We start from the raw sequence: 18,256 nt of genomic DNA, 5'->3' as shown, positions 1-18,256 counted from the left end.
TGGGCTTCGGGTAGTTTCTTCACATGCACGTGCTCATCAGCACTCTGAGAGCTCAGGGGGACCCTGCTCAGCTCTCGGCTGTTTCTCTGGGCGGCATTCTCCTTTCTGAAACTCTGCCCCGAGGACTCTAGCCATCTTGGTAGCCCAGCCTCACAACTCGGTGTCCTCAACTCTGCTGGGCTCTGTCCGGGCCCCTAACCCTACCCTGAACTGCAGCCTGAAAACTCTCCAGGCAGTAAGTTGGAGCACTCTTAGGCCTTTCCTCATTTGTTTTTAATCTTCTCTAACAGCTGCTTATTCCACCCTGCCTGATGTTCAATGTCTCTGATATTTTGCCTGGTTTTCAGTTAAAAATTGTTTTTTCCAGGCATAATGATAAATCATATCCTTGTTACCCCATCTTGTCTTGGAGCAGATGCCCTGCTTTTGACATTTTTCAGATCTAATTGGAATTAAATCTTGGGGCGCCTGGGTGGCTCAATCTGTTAAGCGTCCGACTTTGGCTCAGAACTGATCTCGCAGTTCGTGGGTTCCAGGCCCATGATGGGTTCTGTGCTGACAGATCAGAGCCTGGAGCCTGCTTCAGGTTCTGTGTCTCTCTCCCTCATTCTCTAAAAAAAAAAAAAAAAAAAGAAAGAAAGAAAGAAAGAAGAATAAACATTAAAAAGTTGTTTTTTTTTTTTAAATTTAGAATTACATCCAGATCAGGGATCAAGAGCTAGCTGTTCCGTAGCTGAATCTTTTCCAAGAGTGTTTGGTTGTTCAGTGTTGTCAAATAAGTTGTCGATCCTGAGCAATAATGCATCTTCCATATAAGAATCCAGATTTCCAGCTCTTCTTGACATACCTTTTCTAGAAATACTGCAAATCAACTGTAGGGAATCGAGAAATGTAACTTTCAGTAATCAAGGCATTGTGGGTAGGTTGGGGAGGGTGAGAGCTGGGCTGCACATCTTCCTCATTGCTGCCATTTGCACTCTCCACTCTTCTCCATCCTTCCTCGTGCCCAGGAGGTTGACCTATATGACTGCATCAAAAGATTGCCCGGCTCTCTGGCTTCTCAGTGGGTTCAGCCTATTATGGACACTGGAGAGGGATCAGGGTGGAAGGACGCAAGACAAGAGACTGGCTTCCTCGTTGCTGGCTTAATGAAGTTTGACCAAGCCCCTCTTTGTAAGGCTGCAGCTTCTGACAAATGGCCTTATCCATACTGTTCTCTCTCTCTGGGTTCTAATGACCCTGCCTAAGTACAAGGGGGCTAAGAAACATAGATAAACCAATGATATACTTGGTGGACATTATTGCCCTGACTCTCTAGAGACTCCTGCAGGAACCTTTCTTCCTTAGCACCAAGCTAAATCCTTTTGGCTGAAAGGGAAAGAGTAATGGAAAGGAGTTATTTAAGGCATCCACCTCCAGATTAGAATTCAGTTGTATTCCTAGAGACCCTCTTCTGTTTACGTTCTTTCAGAAGAGTATTTCATTAGTAGGACTAGGGTCACCTTCCTTGGTATAGTCTAGTTACACAATCTGTTTTGACAGCTCTGAGCAGAGGAATCCCTAAAGGAAATTTTAGATGTCACCAAATCATTCTATTCTAATCATATTTTATATTCTGTAATCGCAACTTAATGATATTTCGCTCCGGAGCACAAATACACACTCCCACATAAAAGCACGCACGTGCATATTTTTGTACGCTACGTCAATTCACATTTCCCTGGGCTTTTCTGCAGCAGCTATGTGGTCCCTATCTGCAGCCTTCCTTTTTAAACCATTTTTTAAATGTTTATGTGTTTATGTACTTACTTATTTTCAGAGAGAAAGAGAGGGGGAAGAGGGGAGGTCCAGAGAGATAGGAGAGAGAGAATCTCAAGAGCAGAACCCCACGCAGGGTTTGATCTCAAAAACCGCGAGATCATGACCTGAGCTGAAATCAAGAGTAGGACACTTAACCCACTGAGCCACCCAGGCGCTCCTCTATCTGCAGCCTTCTAAGTACTTAGTGATGAACAGTCTAACTAGCTGATCCATTATCACCTTCTCTTTGCACAGGAAAAAACTGGAATCCTGGAAGAAGTAAAATTCCAGAGAACGTTCTTGGATTTTAGATTCATAAGATAAAGACAAAACCTGCCTGCCAAGATTAAGAACACCGGCAAATATGTAGGATAGAGGACGTAGATTCTGTGGCTTCTCTACCGCAGGGCTGAGTGTAGGTCAAAGTGCAGGAAGAAATAGACGCCATTTCATGACAGGGTCAGATTTTAGCAAAAAATAAAGACGAAAGATTAATTATTGCTCCACTTAGAGTTCAAATCTTGTTCATTCCCTGAAAAACAATAATGAAAGCTACGCTTTACAATCTTATGTTTTCATTACTAAATATTTTACATTTATGTTCCATTACTATAATATTTTACTGAAATATTTTATGTTTAAAGTATAGTGTCCAACTGACAGTATCCTGCAGAGCTCATGGACCCCTTAGGGGGCAGGGCATGCCCCAGAGCACTGTGACCCTTGTCCTACCTCTGTATGACGGGATGGACAGAGCAGTCTCCAAGGTGCCTCCTAGCTCTCCAGTGCAGTGACTCGAGGACCGCCAATTGGTTTGGGGACTTAGGAAGAAGTCCTATCTGACAGAAGGCCATATTCTCAGGGCATTAAAACTGGGCATTATGAAAAGAAATGGTGACAATCACAGACTGTTGGAGCCTGCCTGGTGGCCTGTGGAGTAGGCTCCAATACTGTGTCTGGGATGAGGAAGGGGACAGAATCATAGCAATGGCATCTCCATCTTAAAATCGATGCTTGTTCTTGTTAGAATCACCATGATATTCTCAGTTACCCCTTCCACCTCTGTTCCAGCGGTCCTGGGCTGGGAACTGTGAATCCTGGCAGTCCCAAGGACTCTCCCCCACCTCCTCCCTCACTCCCCCTCCTCAAACCTTGCTTTCACTCCAAACAAAACCGTAGAAACCACTTTTCTTTACTTGTCATGGCTGGAATCATCACCTCCCTCGAACAACCATCAAGGTTTTTTGATAGTCGTTTTTATCACTTACGATCCGCATGTGATGCTTCACCTTATGGATTCTCGAAATATACCTGTAAGGGGATTAGGAGATTGACGGTTTGCCCTGGGAGCACAAAAGCAAATAAAAACATATTTTATCACTTTGTTATGCACTGGTTTTATGATTTCTTAGCAACTTGTGTTTAGCAAACTGTTTCAATAAAAGTATATCATCTGCTAAATTTTACCAATGTATTCACTTTGTCCATTTTCTCACTTAATTTTCTCTCTTTTGCTAATGTTTATTTTTGAGAGAGAGAGAATGCTTGGGGGAGGGGCAGAGAGAGAGAAGGACAGATGATCTGAAGCAGGCTCTGTGATAGAGGATCTGAAGTGGGCTCTGTGCTGACAGCAGAGAGCCCAATGCGGGGCTTGAACTCACGAACCGTGAGATCATGACCTGAGCTGAAGTCAAACACCGACTAAGCCACCCAGGCACCCCACTCACTCAATCTTCTATGGCCCATGTTCTCCAGAGGGCCACAGCTGTTTTCTTGTGATGATATATAAAGGGCAGAGACCTTGGCTTTTTGGTTTACTCTACTTGTCACATTCAAAGTGTCACTGAAAATCACTATCCTGAAGAGATACTTGCACCCATGTTCATTGCAACATCATTCACAATAGCTAAAACATGGAAATAGCCTAAGTGTACGTTGATGGATGAGTGGAGATATGTATGTATATATATGGTATAATCTATGTATCTATATATCTGTATATATGGTATAATCTATCTATCTATCTATCTATCTATCTAGTGTAATATTAAAAAATAAAATAAAATAAAATCCTGCCTTCTGTGACAACATGGATCGACCTTGAGAGTGTTATGCTAAAGGAAATAAGTCAGATAGAAAAAGACAAAGACCATATTATCTCACTTATATGCGGAATCTAGAAAAGCCGAACTCATAGAAATAGACAACAAAATGGTGTTTGCCAGGGGCTGGGCGCAGGGACATAAGAAAAATGGGGAGATGTTGGTCAAAGGGTAGAAGATTATAAAGGTCCAGTTATAAGATGAATAAGTTCTGAAGATGTAATGCATGGCATAATGACTATAGTTAACAATATGGTATCACATACCTGAAAGTTGCTAAGAGAGTAGATCTCGAATATTCACCCCGTACACAAAGAAGTGCTTACTAACTCATGTGATTGAAGTGTTAACTAACCTCACTATGGTCATCATTTCACAATATATACACGTATTAAATCATCAGGTTGTACCCCTTAAACTTACACAATGTTACATGTTGATTATATACTAATAAAAATGGGGAAAAAATACATGGTAAAAAAAAGTGTCATTGACTTACACTTTCTATGTATGTATCATTGGTGATAATAGATATGCTGAAATTTATTTCCTTTGTCAAATCCTTAATGAATTAACGGATCTAGTGGACAGTACTCAGTGGACAATGGCATGCCCCAAGGAAAGACAATCCGGACAACACAAGCCTCCTCGTGGAATGCTATCACCGATGAAATACTGCTATCAAAAAACAGAACTTGAACCAGATCAAGTTTTCCTATTTAATTACCACTTTATTGCAAAATGCAAGGGTCAGAAGATCATGTTATCACCGTGAGAATGCAGCCAGCAAAATCCAGAACCTGGACAACTAGACAGAAGGAATGCTCAGACTTTTTCAGTACATTGTAAGGAAAACTAAAAGAAGAGAGCAAGGGGAAGACTTCTTGATTAAGAGAATCAAGTGACACATCAACCAGATGTGTGGGACTTGTTTGGATCCTGACTCAAACCAACCAACTGTAAAAAAAAAAAAAAAACAAAAAAAAAAAACCAAAAGAACAACAAAAATTATGAGACAATAAAGGACACAAGCTTGGCTGTCTCATGATATTAAGAAATTATTGTTAATTCTGTAGGCGTGATAAATTATATATATAAACATTTATTTTTTAAGAATCCTCATGTTTTAGGGCCATGTATGGAAATCATTGTGGTTTAGGTGTCAGAATTCCTAGGATGTGTGAATGAGGTGAGGATTATAGAATGAAACAAGAACATCCATGAGTTGATGATTGTTTGTAGCTGGAACACAGATAAATGAGGGTCCATTGTTCTCTACTTTGGTGTACGTTTGAAATTTTCTGTAGTTTTTTTTTTTTTTTTTTTGAACTAATAAAGAATCTTTCATTTGCCAATGCATTTGGGCTCACCAACACACATCATGTATAAAGTCAGTAATTAATAATGCCTACGAATACTGGGAGTCCCTCGACAGTTTACAAAGCAGCTAATTTATAGTCTCATGTCTCCCTCCTGGGTACTACTAGGCGAGATCTGTGTTGTTTCAGTCCCCACTTGGCAGAAAAGAATGAAGCTCAAGGAAGCCCAGGGCAACTGCCGCCAGGAAGCCGCGCGGACCAGAGCTACAACGCCGCGTCTTAGAAATTCCACGTTCTGGGCTCCTCCCCCCACACCAGGAAGCTTTAAAAAGGTAGAGTGGGAGTGGGATAACGGAAAGAATTGTTTACCGAACGCTTCAGGACCCGACACAACCGCGGCTTCTGGAGTGGAAGGGAGCCCTGCGCGCCCGGGCAGATACTCTCCGCGGCCACCAGATGGCGAAGGCTGCTCGCCGCCCGGGGGAGAAAGGCTCCCGCGTCTTGGCGCGGAATCTGCGGGGAGACTCCAAGGCCAAGGGCAAGGCGCTCCGCCGGTGCGCGGAAAGATGCGGCGAGCCTAAAGTGACAGAAGTTGCTATGGGAGTCCACAAGCTTATGGGAGCAAGTTTAGGGCTTTTTAAGGAGGCCGGGGCGTGAGGGGATTAAAGTCGGGGGGGGGGGGTGCACGCCGTGCTGCCTAAAATAAACAGTGACTCGCGCTCCGGGGTTGGTCCACGGATCCCTCAGAAGCCCTTTGGGGACCATCGCCCAGGGCCTGCTCTGTATGTGGCGCAGCTAATCCTTCCCCCGGGGAACTTGATGCGCTTCTTTGGCCAAGCTCAAAGGATTCCGAGGGCCAAGGAGAAAGGGGGGAAGGAGTAAATGAATCTCCAGGAGAGGAGGTTTATTTTTCTTTTAAGCCGTAATAAAGGGAAATTCGGTGGCCATCAAGGTGAGAGTCCCCATCATGTTAAAAAAAAAATGCCCGTAAGTTTCAGGAGCTTTCAGGTTCCAGCGGGGGGGGGGGGGGGGGAGACCCCAACAGTGTGGGCTGGGCCCAGGCCTCTTCCAGTCGCCCGCTGGAGTGCGACCCCGACGAGAGTGGGAGCAGGTGGACAGATTCGGCGCGTCTGAGTCCACGCGGGCCGGAGCTCACCTGCTCGAAAGCTAAACTTGAGGGGTGGGGGACAGAAGGATGGGGATTTTATGGCAGGTATGGAAGGGGACTCAGTCGGGCTCACCGTTTTGCAAATTGTCTTTTGAAAGCGCCTCCCGATGATGCCGGCATCTCCGCGAGTGAAGCCAAACTTTTGGAGTCGGCGTGCAGTGGAGTGCGGGACCTTGCGGCGCGAACACGAGAAAAGGGATGCGGCCGGCGTCCAGGCCAATGGAAAATGAGTGGCTTTAATTCCTGCCCCTACTGGAGTCTCAATTTCGATTAAACTCAAGGGGCATGCGAGAACGTTCTTACTCCGGTGCGTTTTTGTGACACCTGCATTTTTTTTTTTTAACTGCATCATCACACACACCCCCCCGCCCCCACCCCCAGTCGTTTGGTTCAGAAAGAAGGCAGGCACTGTGGAGGAAAGGGAAAACCGTGAGTCTGCCTTTACACCCAGGTTTAAAGCTAATCAAGGGTGTCTGGAAAAGCAGGAGCCTGGGATCCAAAGCTGATCTGGAGCTTGAAAGTCTCCATTCCGGGGTCGGGAGATGCTTTGCTGCAGACTCGGAAAGGGCTCCGAACCTCGGCCCTGGTTCGGAGTTTGGCGCGCGGGTCTGTGGCTCCCCCCCCCCCCCCCGCGCGCACCCCTTTTCGTACTTACTCTTCCTGCCTTTCCCAGCGGGCCGCCCCCCACCCCACCCCCAGGAAAACTACCCGAGGGGCCAGCGGAGTTCGCAGCTTCGGCACCGAGAAGGAATCTTGGGACCACGGGGAGAGAACGCGTGCCGGGGCTGAGTGGCGAGCGGAGCAAGGCCCAGCCCCGAGTTCTTCCCCAATCAGCAACCCTTCCAGGGTCTAGGAGAGGGCTGTTTGTCTGTTTGCCTTTTTTTTTTTTTTTTTTTTTTTTTTTTTAAATGTGAGTATGTAAAGGACAGCGTGGAAAATGGCAAACAACAGCATTTCCACCTCGGAGTAGGGTCCTTTAGGCCCTTCGTTTTCCTCTGGGCTTTCGTTGGGGTTTCTTCGCTTCACTGTGCGCTTTTGTCTGGGGGCAGGAACCGAGGTGAAGCGCACCCCGGCGGAGCAGCAGCCCCGCAGGCCAAGGGTCTCCACCCTGCGCCGGGAAGGCCGCCCGCCCGGGTGCAAACGCGGGGACCCTGGCGGCGAATGTCAACAAACGGGGCGCCGAGCCCTTGATCTTTATTTAAATAGAGGCTTGTTTATCGGTGTCATCCCGAGAGGATTAATTAGATACATCTCTTCACAATTTGAAGTCTGACACTCCATCTTAGGAATGCCTTATCACAAGGTGTTAATTGGGGCCACTCAGCCACTTACGTTTCTATTAAACACTGTGAGGGACTTTTCACAAGTACCAGGTTCTTTTTGCCGTGCGGTGCAAAAATATACAGGACTCGAAATAGACCGGGGCCAGAGTCTGCTGCAGCCCGGCGGTGATTAGCATCTTCCGGCTTTCTAGAGGGCAGAGCGCTGTCCCTCGCAATCCCGTCGCATCTCCCAATCCGTTACGGTTCCTCGGGGTGGGGCGGGGGGCGCTGACCAAGTGAGGGGGGGCTGCGAGTCCTCCCGCCAGAGTCTGACGCCGTCATCCACCATACGTGTGCATAAAACAGTTTTCAAGCTTTCGTTTCTAGCGTCGTCAAATTCCGGGGGGCTTTGGCAAAGCGTTCGGAACAAGCACCATCGTAGACACGTGGGGCTAGCGGCCGGGTCCCCGAGGCCACGGGCGGCGCGGGAAGAAGTCGGGCCCGCGAAGGGTGCAGGGAATGGGAAAGTGGGGGGAGGCTCCTGGCGGCCTTAATTGGGCGCGGAAGAGGAGGAGGTCCCGGCTGATGGCTCGCCTCCCAGCGGCTAATCCTCTTAGCGGCTGCATTTCCGCGCCACGCAGTTTAGCAGAAAGACCCTCCTGGCCAGACCTTTACCCCGGGAGGGTCAGGAAGGGGCTGGAAAGGTTTGCAAGCCGGGCCAGAAGCCGTCTGCTGATAAGCCTGGCGGGACGTCTGGCGGGGGGACAAAGGGCCCTCCGCCCCACTCCTGGGTTTAACGTTTCGGCGGGCCCGAGGCTCAGCCAGGGGACGGGGTGGCCTTCGCCCTCCTGGGGAATGGGAGGCAAAGAAACGGAGCTAAACTCTGGGCGAACCGCTCCCAGGCTGCTGTTCGTCGAGCGGCACTGCACGGGACGACTGGAATCCTCCTTTGTAAGCGTCGCGCGCGCCCCTAGCCCGCGCCGCAGCCCCAGCGTCCCCGGAGTCGCCGGCCAAGTTTGGCTGCCCGCAAAGCGCCCCAGCCAGCAGCGACCCAGGCGAGCCGCCCGCGGCCGGGGGTGCGCCTCGGGGCTCCGCGTAGAAAAAAAAAGCCGCAGGTCGGAGCAGAAACTGAGCCGTGGGCGGCCCCGCTTCCCGCCGCGCTTCAGGGACCAGTAACTCGTGGGCGCTCCAGGGGCCGCGGGGGTTCCCGGGGAGCCCACATGGGTCCAGGGATGGGTGGCCCCAAGAAAGCCTAGGAAAAGGCGCAGAGAACGAAGTGGTCCCTGGCCCAGGCAGGTCCGGGAACCCACGGGCTGGGGGGCTGAGGTTTTTCCAGGCTGGGGCCCAGCATAGGCAATCCAGCCTCTCTACATCCTCCCCTCCTCCCCACCCCCACGGGCCCAATACCCATTGTCCAGACTTCCCAGTGGGGCGAGGAAATAACCCCATTCATCTTCAAGAAAAAAAAAAAAGAAGATAAACAAAAGCAATCCCACCCGCTCATGACTACTGTGTCCACTTACAGATTCTAGAACAAGGGGGTGGGGCTGGGGGAGGTAGGGAGGGGAACAGTGTTCATGCTGGAGAAGAGTGGAGGAAGAAACAAAAAAGTAGAACTGTACAGAAGACGGAGCTATGCCGGTTCCCTTAATGAACCACATTTATTAAAAATGACTAAGACTGTACATAAAAATCCAAGATCTCTAAAAAGCCTATAGGAGCTGTGGCATCAGGTTTTAGTTTCTTCACATTACCGAGTTGGGTAGGGGGATGGCCAGAGGGTGAAATAGTTTTCCTTAAACACGTTTCAAGTTAGTACAGAGTAGCTGGATACATTCTTAACTATCTAAGAAGTAAACAGAATATTCCCAAACATCAGGGATGATGAGAGAACCAATCCCCCTGCCCCTGCAACTGTTGTCAGGTGATCTGGAAATTCTTTACAAAGCCAAAGCACCAATGTTACATAATCTCAGACACGTATGTAGACTATTTGTACAATATATCCCACATTATTCTACGGTGTATCTAAGCACACACAAAATTGTACACTTTAAAATTCTCTCTTTTTTTTTTTTTTTTGGCGACTCCCTCTTGCCTGCCCTCTCCTGAGTCCTACTGGCCACCCCGGCACGCAGCAGAGGCCTGGCAAGTGAGGCGATCCTGAACTAGGGCAAACATGGCTTGTTTCCAAAGCCTAGGAGGAATCCAAGTCAGGTAAAACCAGCACCTTCAGGAAAGTTTTTCTCACCTCCTAGGCCTAGCATCTTTTGTCCCCAGCAGAAAGTAACAGCAAAAAGTCCCTTGTTGAAGCTTAAGGCCCAGCCCTTTTCTTCCAGAAGCAAAACATCTTACCACTCTGGGATTCTCTTTGCTTACAGATTCACAAACAGAAATGAGAACCGAGGCTTTCAACTCATCGGATAGCGCTCAGCACTCCATCTTCGCAGCCCGATTCTCTGAATGTTTAGTGCCTCCAATAAATAGATCCAGAACCTCAAATAACCTTGGAATTTTAAAACACTTTAAAGTCCTTCCTTAATTTTATTTAAAAAAGAAACAAAAAATTGCCAGGCTTGTTTCAGTTACCTGCAGCAATCAAAAAGCTTTGGCACCTTCTTTTAGAGGATTGCACAAAACAGGATGCATCAAGGTGGAATGCAAACGTCTTTTTGGCAAACCTAGGCAAAGAAGACAACAAAAAACACCACCAAGTCCATCTGCAAAAAGTTAGCTCATTTTTACGAAGTTGAAGTAACTCTTTAGGGAGTGGTGTAAAAAGCATAATACCCCCCCATGCCTTTTGAGGTGTCTTTGCTGTACTCTTCGGCGTTAATGTCCTCACACTTTATGGAGGGAGAATTTTCATTGCTAGAGGTGCTAGGAGACAGCCGCCTTCGCTTACAAGCACTGGTGTATACCCCAGAATCATTGGAATCGAGAGACTTGATGGAAGGGGGTGTCTCTATCCAGGAAGAGCTAATTTCTTCTTTGACTTTCTCCTTGGAGAGCTGATCTTCGGAGAACACAGGGGGGCTGGTTCTGGAGGTCCATGGGAGTCCAGCGGCCATCTTCCTCTGATAAGAACCTCGACCTCCCCACCCTGCCATGGCAGGGAAGGTTGGGTCAGGGTAATACCCCAGGGCGTGGGACGTCTGGAGGGGCAAGGATTTAATACCATATGGGAGCAAGGTGCTGGAAGTATATTCAGACTCATAGGAACCGATGTCTAGTTTGTTGGTCCCAGGTTGCTGGACAGGCGTGACAAGCCACCGCTGGGGAGGGTTGGCCACCTCTTCGCTCTGTTGGGGTGAAAGGAGGCCGTTGGTCTGTGGCACGGTTCTCTCGCCATTATAATATCGGGCTTGAGGTAAAGTGTTGACAAAGGGCTCCGGGAAGAAGGACTGAACGCCGTACCGACCTCCAGGGACAATCTGATGGGATCTAGGAGAATCCGTGGGAGATGGAGTTAACCTGTCATTTTCGGAAGCGGTGTACATGCTACAATATAAAGAGAAACACTTAAAAAAAAAAAAACCCTAATGTTGCCCCAAATAACCACCTCCCAGAAATCAAAAAGGCTCACTTAGTGGGTTGCACTGGGAGCACTGGTCTGCTGGAGTGGAGGGACGGAGGTAGGAGGCACATTGGCCCATTTCCGCTGGACTCTTGGCTCATGGGGGAAAAGTTTCCTCCCAAGCATTTAAGGACTGAAACTATAGAGAATCCACCTTTCTAAGTGCTGGGAGTTAAAGAAGGTGCAACTCTCCTTCGTCAATGTCAGGGGAGGGGCGCTGGCTGTGGTGTTAGAAATTCCAAATTTAAAAAGTATTGTGGGGTCTTGCTGTTTAAGGTGAAAATTACATCCTCTTAGTTTTCAGTTTTTCTTATGTAAAATGATCATCATAATAATAATAATAAAAGAAGGGGAGTAATAATACCTGTTCCTTAGAGGATAAAAAAAAAAAGTTGGCTCACATGAAAAGGAAGGTATATAAATGCAGATTATGAAAATTTCAAATCTCCACTCAAGTGTTAAAAAAAAAAAAAGCTCCTCATTTTTCAGCCCTTAACCTTCCTTTAGAAATGAACAAAACCCTTCTGTGAAAATTCTAAAGCAAGATTAGCTGAGGGAAAACTATGCAAAAAATAAAAATAGATAAAAATCCCAAAGATGAAAGCTCTTCCTAGAATGTTCTCTGAAAGTGTCTGGTTATGTATATCCTGTTCAAAGGTGACCACGCAAATATGAACAAAAGTTGCACTTACGAATCATAGTTGTCCCTGAAGCCTTTTGCAAAGGGGTTATGGTCAATCTTTAGTTGAGTTATCTAGATAGGGGAGAAAAATAGTCGTTGAGTGCGTTATCACACCGGACCTGGCTGTAGAGGTTCTTGGGACAGTGGGGACACTCACGTCAGTGTTCTGGTAGGCAGTCACTGCAATGAACTGTGTTTCCGAGAAGGTAAAGGTCTGAGTCTTTGAGGGCTCATTCAAGTCCTCCACACCATCCTCTGTAACTTCAACAATGTGCAGCCGGGGTTGGTACTTGTGTAAAGACTGTAAGACTATCATCTGGAAATGGTATAGAAAAAGTGTCGCCAAATCCCAGAAGTCTCTTAGAGGCTCAGCAAAAGTAAATCTTGACAAACTACACAGTTTTGCGATGGGACTCCCGCTTGCTCCCCACGACCGCGACATTTTTCTATTGTCATTTTTCAGATCTTATCCTTGCTGCTTTTGAAACCTAAAAACACAGCCCGGCATGCATATTTGATAAACACTCTTTCCTCTTAGTTTGTGAAGTCCCCCAAAGCTTTTAGTATTTCTTTTCCTAACGGTCAATTCACTGTTACTGACATCTAGTGAAAATGAGAAAGGTCAAAAGGAAAAAAAAAAAGGTTAGAAAGAGGCGAGCAAACAGGGAACAAGTGCCCATATTACAAATACAGTGAAGGGTACGGAAACTCGTTAGGAAAGGGATCTACCACCAGAAGACACCCCATCCTCTGTCACTCTACCTGGGAGTTGTTGTTGTTTGCGCCTTTGTTATTGGTGAGTTTTAATTTCCCAAAAGAAATCTCCTGTCTCATCCAGTGGGAACCAGTATTAGGAGACTCTGGGTGAACATACATTTTGTTGCCTAAGAGAAAATGAAACAAAACACAAAACCCAAGCATACAGGGCTGATTACAAATGGACACACGGGGAGGGATGTCTGTTACCTCTGGGCAACATTTAAGAGCTACCCTTCCAGCCCAGTTTTCCCTGTGCTAGCTCTCCAACTAGACTCCACCCACAGCCCACCCAGGGCGCCTGTGCCTCCAGACTTCCCCGGACAAGGCAGTCATCTAATGCTAGCTCAAAATATAAAAATAGAACCACCAGGAGGTGTCTCTTGAAGGTCATTTTGGGGCCTTCTAAAGATGGAAGGGCAACGTCTGATGGAAAGTGGCTGGGTTTTCATGGGTGGACTCGACCTTGGCAGGGCTTTCTCAAGGCTTCAAAGACTGGAGCCCTTGCCCCCACCCCACCCCCACCCCGGGACAGAGGGTGGGGGGTAGGGGAGATTTAGTAGGAATTGGTAGGGGAGGAAGGAGTAGGGTACGGTAAAAGTACCAAAGTTTATATTGACAGGCAAGAAATCGTGGCTTGGCAATTCTCTCCCTCTCTCCAGATTCAAACAATATAAAGAAACTCATACTAACACCTCTGCAGATCAGGGGGAAGTATTCAATTTAAATGGGAGTTATCTGAGTTATCTGAGTCCAGGGTCCCCCGCTGGCCCGCTCCTCCCTGCCCGGGCCTCCTCTCTCCTCACCCTGCATGTTATTGTCGGCTTTGCCACAGGTCACCCACTTGCCCCCCTGGAATCGCCAGTGATTGGGGTCCGCCAGCACCACCTCTACGAACACGTTGTAGTGGGCAGTGGGATTGAGTCCGTTTATGTTGAAGCTCAAGAAAGGAAACATGCGCCTGTGCAAGGGAATAGAACCAGGGAAAACAATTTACATTCGGACCCCGGGAGCAGGCCCATTCTAGGCCGGGTTTGCGGCCACCTGGGGGTAGGTCGGAGCGGGACCTTTAGAAGTCTACAGAAAGAACAGAAAACCGCCACATAACGTGGCCCTTATTCTGCAAAATATTTCTGACTTGGCAACTCTTGGAACATCTCTTTTCGGAGACAATCGACCCCAAAGTCAGTATTTCCCCAGTTCCCTCTCTCCCCACTCAAGTCCTTAATTTTTCTTCCAGGATGTGAAAAACTCTTTCATTTTTCTACGTACGAGTACCAGAGAACGACAGTCAGTTGTTCGTCTTAAAATTTTTGCAATTTTACTCGTCAGGCTCCAAGTTCCGCTTGAGCGCCCCTCTCCCAGCACCCACGCCTCGCTTTCCCCGTTAGTACCCACTATTAGCAGTTGAAAGTGTATCAGAACTTTCTCGCGCCCGGAACCCCACCAGGTCTGGCTCCAGGGCCTGCCTAACCAACCACCCCGACCAACCCACCCTCCGACGCTCATCTCCTCCAGGCGCCCCACGGAGACTGTGGCGCCTAAACTGCGGGAGCCCATCTACTGCGCTCAGGAAGCCTGCTCCTTTTCCCCATCCGCGGCTCTTCGCCGGTATGCAGGGAACAGCTAGTAAATCCAGCTTTGTGGACAAGCCCCAATTTCCATTTCCGCCTCCTTCTCGCCAGTCCAGGTGAGAGTGACCGGAGGGGAGGGGAAGGGAGGGGTGGGGGGGGAGGGTGGGGGTGGAGGAACAGCTGTAACGTTAGCACCCACCGCACACAAGGCGGTGCGCAGACCGGCAGGGACCCCGGCTTGGAGATGCGCGCGGAAAAACACTCTTCCAAGCCAAGCGCGGAACGAACGGGCACGGCTCCCTCACCCCCCCAGCCTTCCCCAGGACCACACAGTCACTCACTTGTCATTCACCTCGGGGCCCCTCGGCGCTGCGCTCACCTGCCCTGTTTCGTAATGATCATCTCGGTTTGGTGGCGGTGGAACTTGAGCCACAGAGGCCGGTTGCACAGGTAGACGTGGGCACGGAAGCCGGAACCAGGAACCCCCAACCCCCCCAGTCCTCCGCAGGAGCCCGCAGCTGCCGCCCCAGGGTACGGCCCATAGAGCGGAGCCCCCTGGCTGTACTGATAGGCGCCCGGGCCGCCTGCCCCGCCGCCGCCGCCGCCACCGCCGCCGCCGCCGCCGCCCGCGCCACTACTCGCGCCGGCTCCCGGGCCGAACTGCGCCCTCCCAGGTGGGCACACAGCCGCGGGGAAGCCGCCGGGGGGCAGCATGGAGCCGTAGGGGTAGCGCGCCCCGTTGGGAGCAGGGTACACAGATCCGTGGGGCGCCCCGGCCGCCGCCTGGTAGGGGAAGAGCGAGCAGGGCGCGGCCAGTTCGGAGCCCTGAGGCCCGGGGGACTGGAGGTAGTAGCGCTCCGAGCTCAGGCTGTCCATGGAGTAGCGCGCGGCGGCGGCGGCGGCGGCAGAGGGCAGCTCTTCCTCCCCGCAGGGGGAGCCCTTGCGGCCGTCCGGGGGCCCGGGCTTGGCCACTGCCGCGGCGCTGGCGAAGGCGTCCCCGGCGTCGGCGTCACTGAGCATGGCCGCGGGGCCCCCCGCGCTGGCTGCTGTGGGTTCCCCGCTCCCAGTCTCGCACGAGAGGCTGCCAGGGAACTTCTTGGGCGCTTTGTCTAAGTCCAGCCTCTGAGGCGAGGGGGCCGCGCCAGGGAGGTGGCCTGCGCTCCCGCTGCCTCCGCCTCTCGCGCTCTCTAGCGGGTAGAAGTGAGCGCCGGGCAGGTTCACCGTGCTCACCAAGAGCTGCTCCCCTAACTGCATGCTTTGCAAAGCGCAGACGGCAGCTGGCTGCTTCCTCTCCTCCCGCGGCCTTAATATAAAGGCAGGATGGGGGAGCCAGCGCCCTCTTCCGAGGGGAAGGTAACTTCCCCTTCCTCCGGTGCTGGGGCTACCCACCTGGCTGCACGCGGGCGGCTAAGGCGCGCACTCGCGCGCCCCGACCCCAGCGTGCTGCAGCAAGGAAAACTCGCTGAGTTTGAAGGCAGGAGGTGGCAATTGACCGAAAAGCACTCTCCTTTTCCTTCTCTGTCCTCCTTGGCTCTCGGGATCCCCGTCCGCCTCCTCACTCACACCCAGGAAGAAGAGGACTAATATCTCTGCCCCATCCACCCACCAGCGCTGTCCTTTCTGCCCTTCTCGACTGCCCAACTGTCGGTCAAGTTGACCACTTGGAAACTTGCAGGCTGTCATTGGCTGCTTTATATACGTGAGGCCAGGGAGGGGCTTCGCTGCCCCACAGCCCAGGACCCTCCTATTGGCTGATGGAGGTGACACTAATTCAATTAGGCATTTACTAATTGGATCAAGTCGCCTGCGACTTTCTTTTCCTTTAGTCTTTTTTTTTTTTTTCTTCCCAGAGACTCTGTCCTACTGTGAGAATCAGTCGTTGTGTCCATATTTTGCTAGAGTTTGGGGGAACAGGATTTGGGGGTCTCCGTAGCGGGGTCCACTCTAAGCATCGAAGTCATCTCAGCAGCCTGAGCGGAGGATGCGGAGGCGGGAGCAGGTTTTAGAGGCTGGCACCAGAAAGGCAACGCAAGCTGATGGCTTGCAGGGAGGCGCCGGTCCCTGAGCGGGGAGATCTGGGACGAGTCGGAGAGAGGCCGAAGCGAGGTCTCTTTCCCGGTCAGGGGCTGTGGCTTCAGGCACACTTTCCTCCAGATAGGGGAAGGTTCCCCGGCCTTCAACACACGGGAACCACTTTTTGTTCGGTCCCACCCTTTTATTCATTGGGAAGGGTTTGTGAAGAGGAACCTTGCGCTCCGCTTTTGGGATTCCAGGGACGGCGAGAGAGAGCACATGGCCATCCTCTAGGACCAGCTTATGAACCAGAAGCCCTGGTGGGGTGGGGTCCTGGGGACACCCTCAAACGCGCGTCAAGCACTTTTACTCCCCACAATTTAAAATCCACGCAGCTCAGTTGCCCTGAATCCTGGATTCCCTCCACCCTCTTCAGTTGGGCCTGGCACCGAGAAACAAAGGTTCCCCAGCAGCAGTGCGGTTGAGATTCCCTGCGCCTCTGCTCTGCGGCGCAACACAGAAGGTAGAATAATTAGTGAAATAATCAGTTTGATATTGAATTAAGCCCTTTTGCCCCAGCTGCCTGTTTCTCCCTTGCGTTTCCGCAGACAGTAGAGTCAAGAGTGGTGCCGTCTTATTTTATTGTTTTATTGCCGAAAAGGGGGGAGGCACGTTTCATTGCGGAAAAGGAGAAGCATGAATATTCGCTGTTAATAAGCAATTACAGACGCGGCTTGTAATCGCTCCGGGAGCGCATTTTCCGGCTGAGATGTCGGGACACTGCTTCCCCAACCGAACGCGATCACACGGGAAACTCTGAGCCCACAACAGATGAGGCGGCTGCAGGATTTGTGCAGCGCGCACACGCCCGTGCAGAACGGCTCGGAGCTTTCCGGCCTAGGTTCAAACCACAGCAGCCCCAACTTCGGCACGTCTGGGTTAGAGAGCGAGATGGTCCGTGATACACTCGGACGCTCCAGGGAATTTACCAGTTTTCCTTGGTGGTGAAAACCGGGGGCGTGAGAAGGTTCTCAGGGTCAGGACACAGCCAGTGGGAATGGAGCACGTGAAGCGAGTGGGCCAGCGAGGTGGCCCCGCAGGTCCTGGGCAGAGCGTCCCGGAACTGATCCCTGGAAAGCTGGCCCAGAGCGCGCTCAGGCCAGCGCGCCTGGCATTTCGTCCCGCTAGTTTTGAATTCGGGTTTGGCGTGGCTCTCTGTTCTGACCACACCGCCGTCCACTCCCACCTCCCGCTTTTGTTTTATTTTGAGCCAGGGAAGTCTTGATGAATTGAATTTTTCGAGCACTTTATGCTTTTTGAAGACTTGATGATTTTCAAAGTGGAGACTCCGTGAGGGGGACGCGAGAACAGGAAAGGAAGGGGCTGCGCGGTTTGGGCGGCTTGGCGACATAGCCGAGGGTTGGGGAACCCGGTTACGGCCCCAGGGAGTCTCCGCGTCAGCCTTGGCCTTCACCTGAGCTGCAGGATGTTTGAAGGAAAAGCAGGGGTGAGATCGACTCGCACGTTACTTGGAGATACGGTGGCTAGGGGTAGATAGCAGTTTTGCGCTTTATGATAGAGAGAAAGCGGGCCTCTGTGTCCCTTCAAGTTGCTTTCGAGGCGGCCAGGGAAGCGCTGCGCGTGGCAAAGTGCCATCGCAGGCAACAGGCATCGTTCCGACCCACTCTGGCGCAAATAACGCGGGCCAGCTGTCCCCCGCGCCACATCAGAAAGGGTTGATTTTATTCCAGCCCCAAAGCAAGCTCTTGAAAGCGCGTGGGTTCATTCTGAGTGCTACCTACCTATTAAATATATACACGGTATGTGTGATCAAGATTAGCGTTGACTCCTGGGTCAGGAAGTTGCCGTTTATATCTCCCCACCTCCCCAGTACATCTATTATTTTACTCAAATTTTAACACACTTTACAGATGGAGAGAGAAAGAGGAATGCAAAGAGAATCAAAACTCAGGCTCCACAAAACTGCTCTGGGACCTGGAATT

The 18,256-nt window shown here is 50.4% G+C and overlaps 1 protein-coding gene across 4 annotated transcripts; it reads right to left on the bottom strand.

Annotated features, from left to right (window-relative positions):
- Positions 1–9,270: 9,270 nt before the first annotated feature.
- EOMES (eomesodermin) lies at positions 9,271–15,887 on the bottom strand. Of its 4 annotated transcripts, none has more exons than XM_047876504.1 (6): positions 15,630–15,887; positions 13,473–13,627; positions 12,673–12,794; positions 12,068–12,226; positions 11,921–11,982; positions 9,271–11,152 (listed from the first exon to the last, which is right to left on the bottom strand). In XM_047876504.1, the coding sequence occupies exons 2-6, from the start codon at positions 13,621–13,623 to the stop codon at positions 10,414–10,416; spliced, it is 1,233 nt and encodes a 410-aa protein (XP_047732460.1). In that variant the 5' UTR covers positions 13,624–13,627; positions 15,630–15,887; the 3' UTR covers positions 9,271–10,413. The 4 variants fall into 4 exon arrangements, with proteins under 4 accessions (XP_047732460.1, XP_047732457.1, XP_047732458.1 ...); XM_047876501.1 differs by lacking the exon at positions 15,630–15,887 and adding an exon at positions 14,620–15,614; XM_047876502.1 differs by lacking the exon at positions 15,630–15,887 and adding an exon at positions 14,620–15,614 and having other exon boundaries at positions 9,271–11,095.
- Between the last annotated feature and the right edge of the window lie 2,369 nt (positions 15,888–18,256).

Source organism: Prionailurus viverrinus, chromosome C2, assembly GCF_022837055.1.
Source record: "Prionailurus viverrinus isolate Anna chromosome C2, UM_Priviv_1.0, whole genome shotgun sequence".
NCBI lineage: Eukaryota > Metazoa > Chordata > Mammalia > Carnivora > Felidae > Prionailurus > Prionailurus viverrinus.
This window is presented reverse-complemented; position numbering and strand designations above follow the sequence as displayed.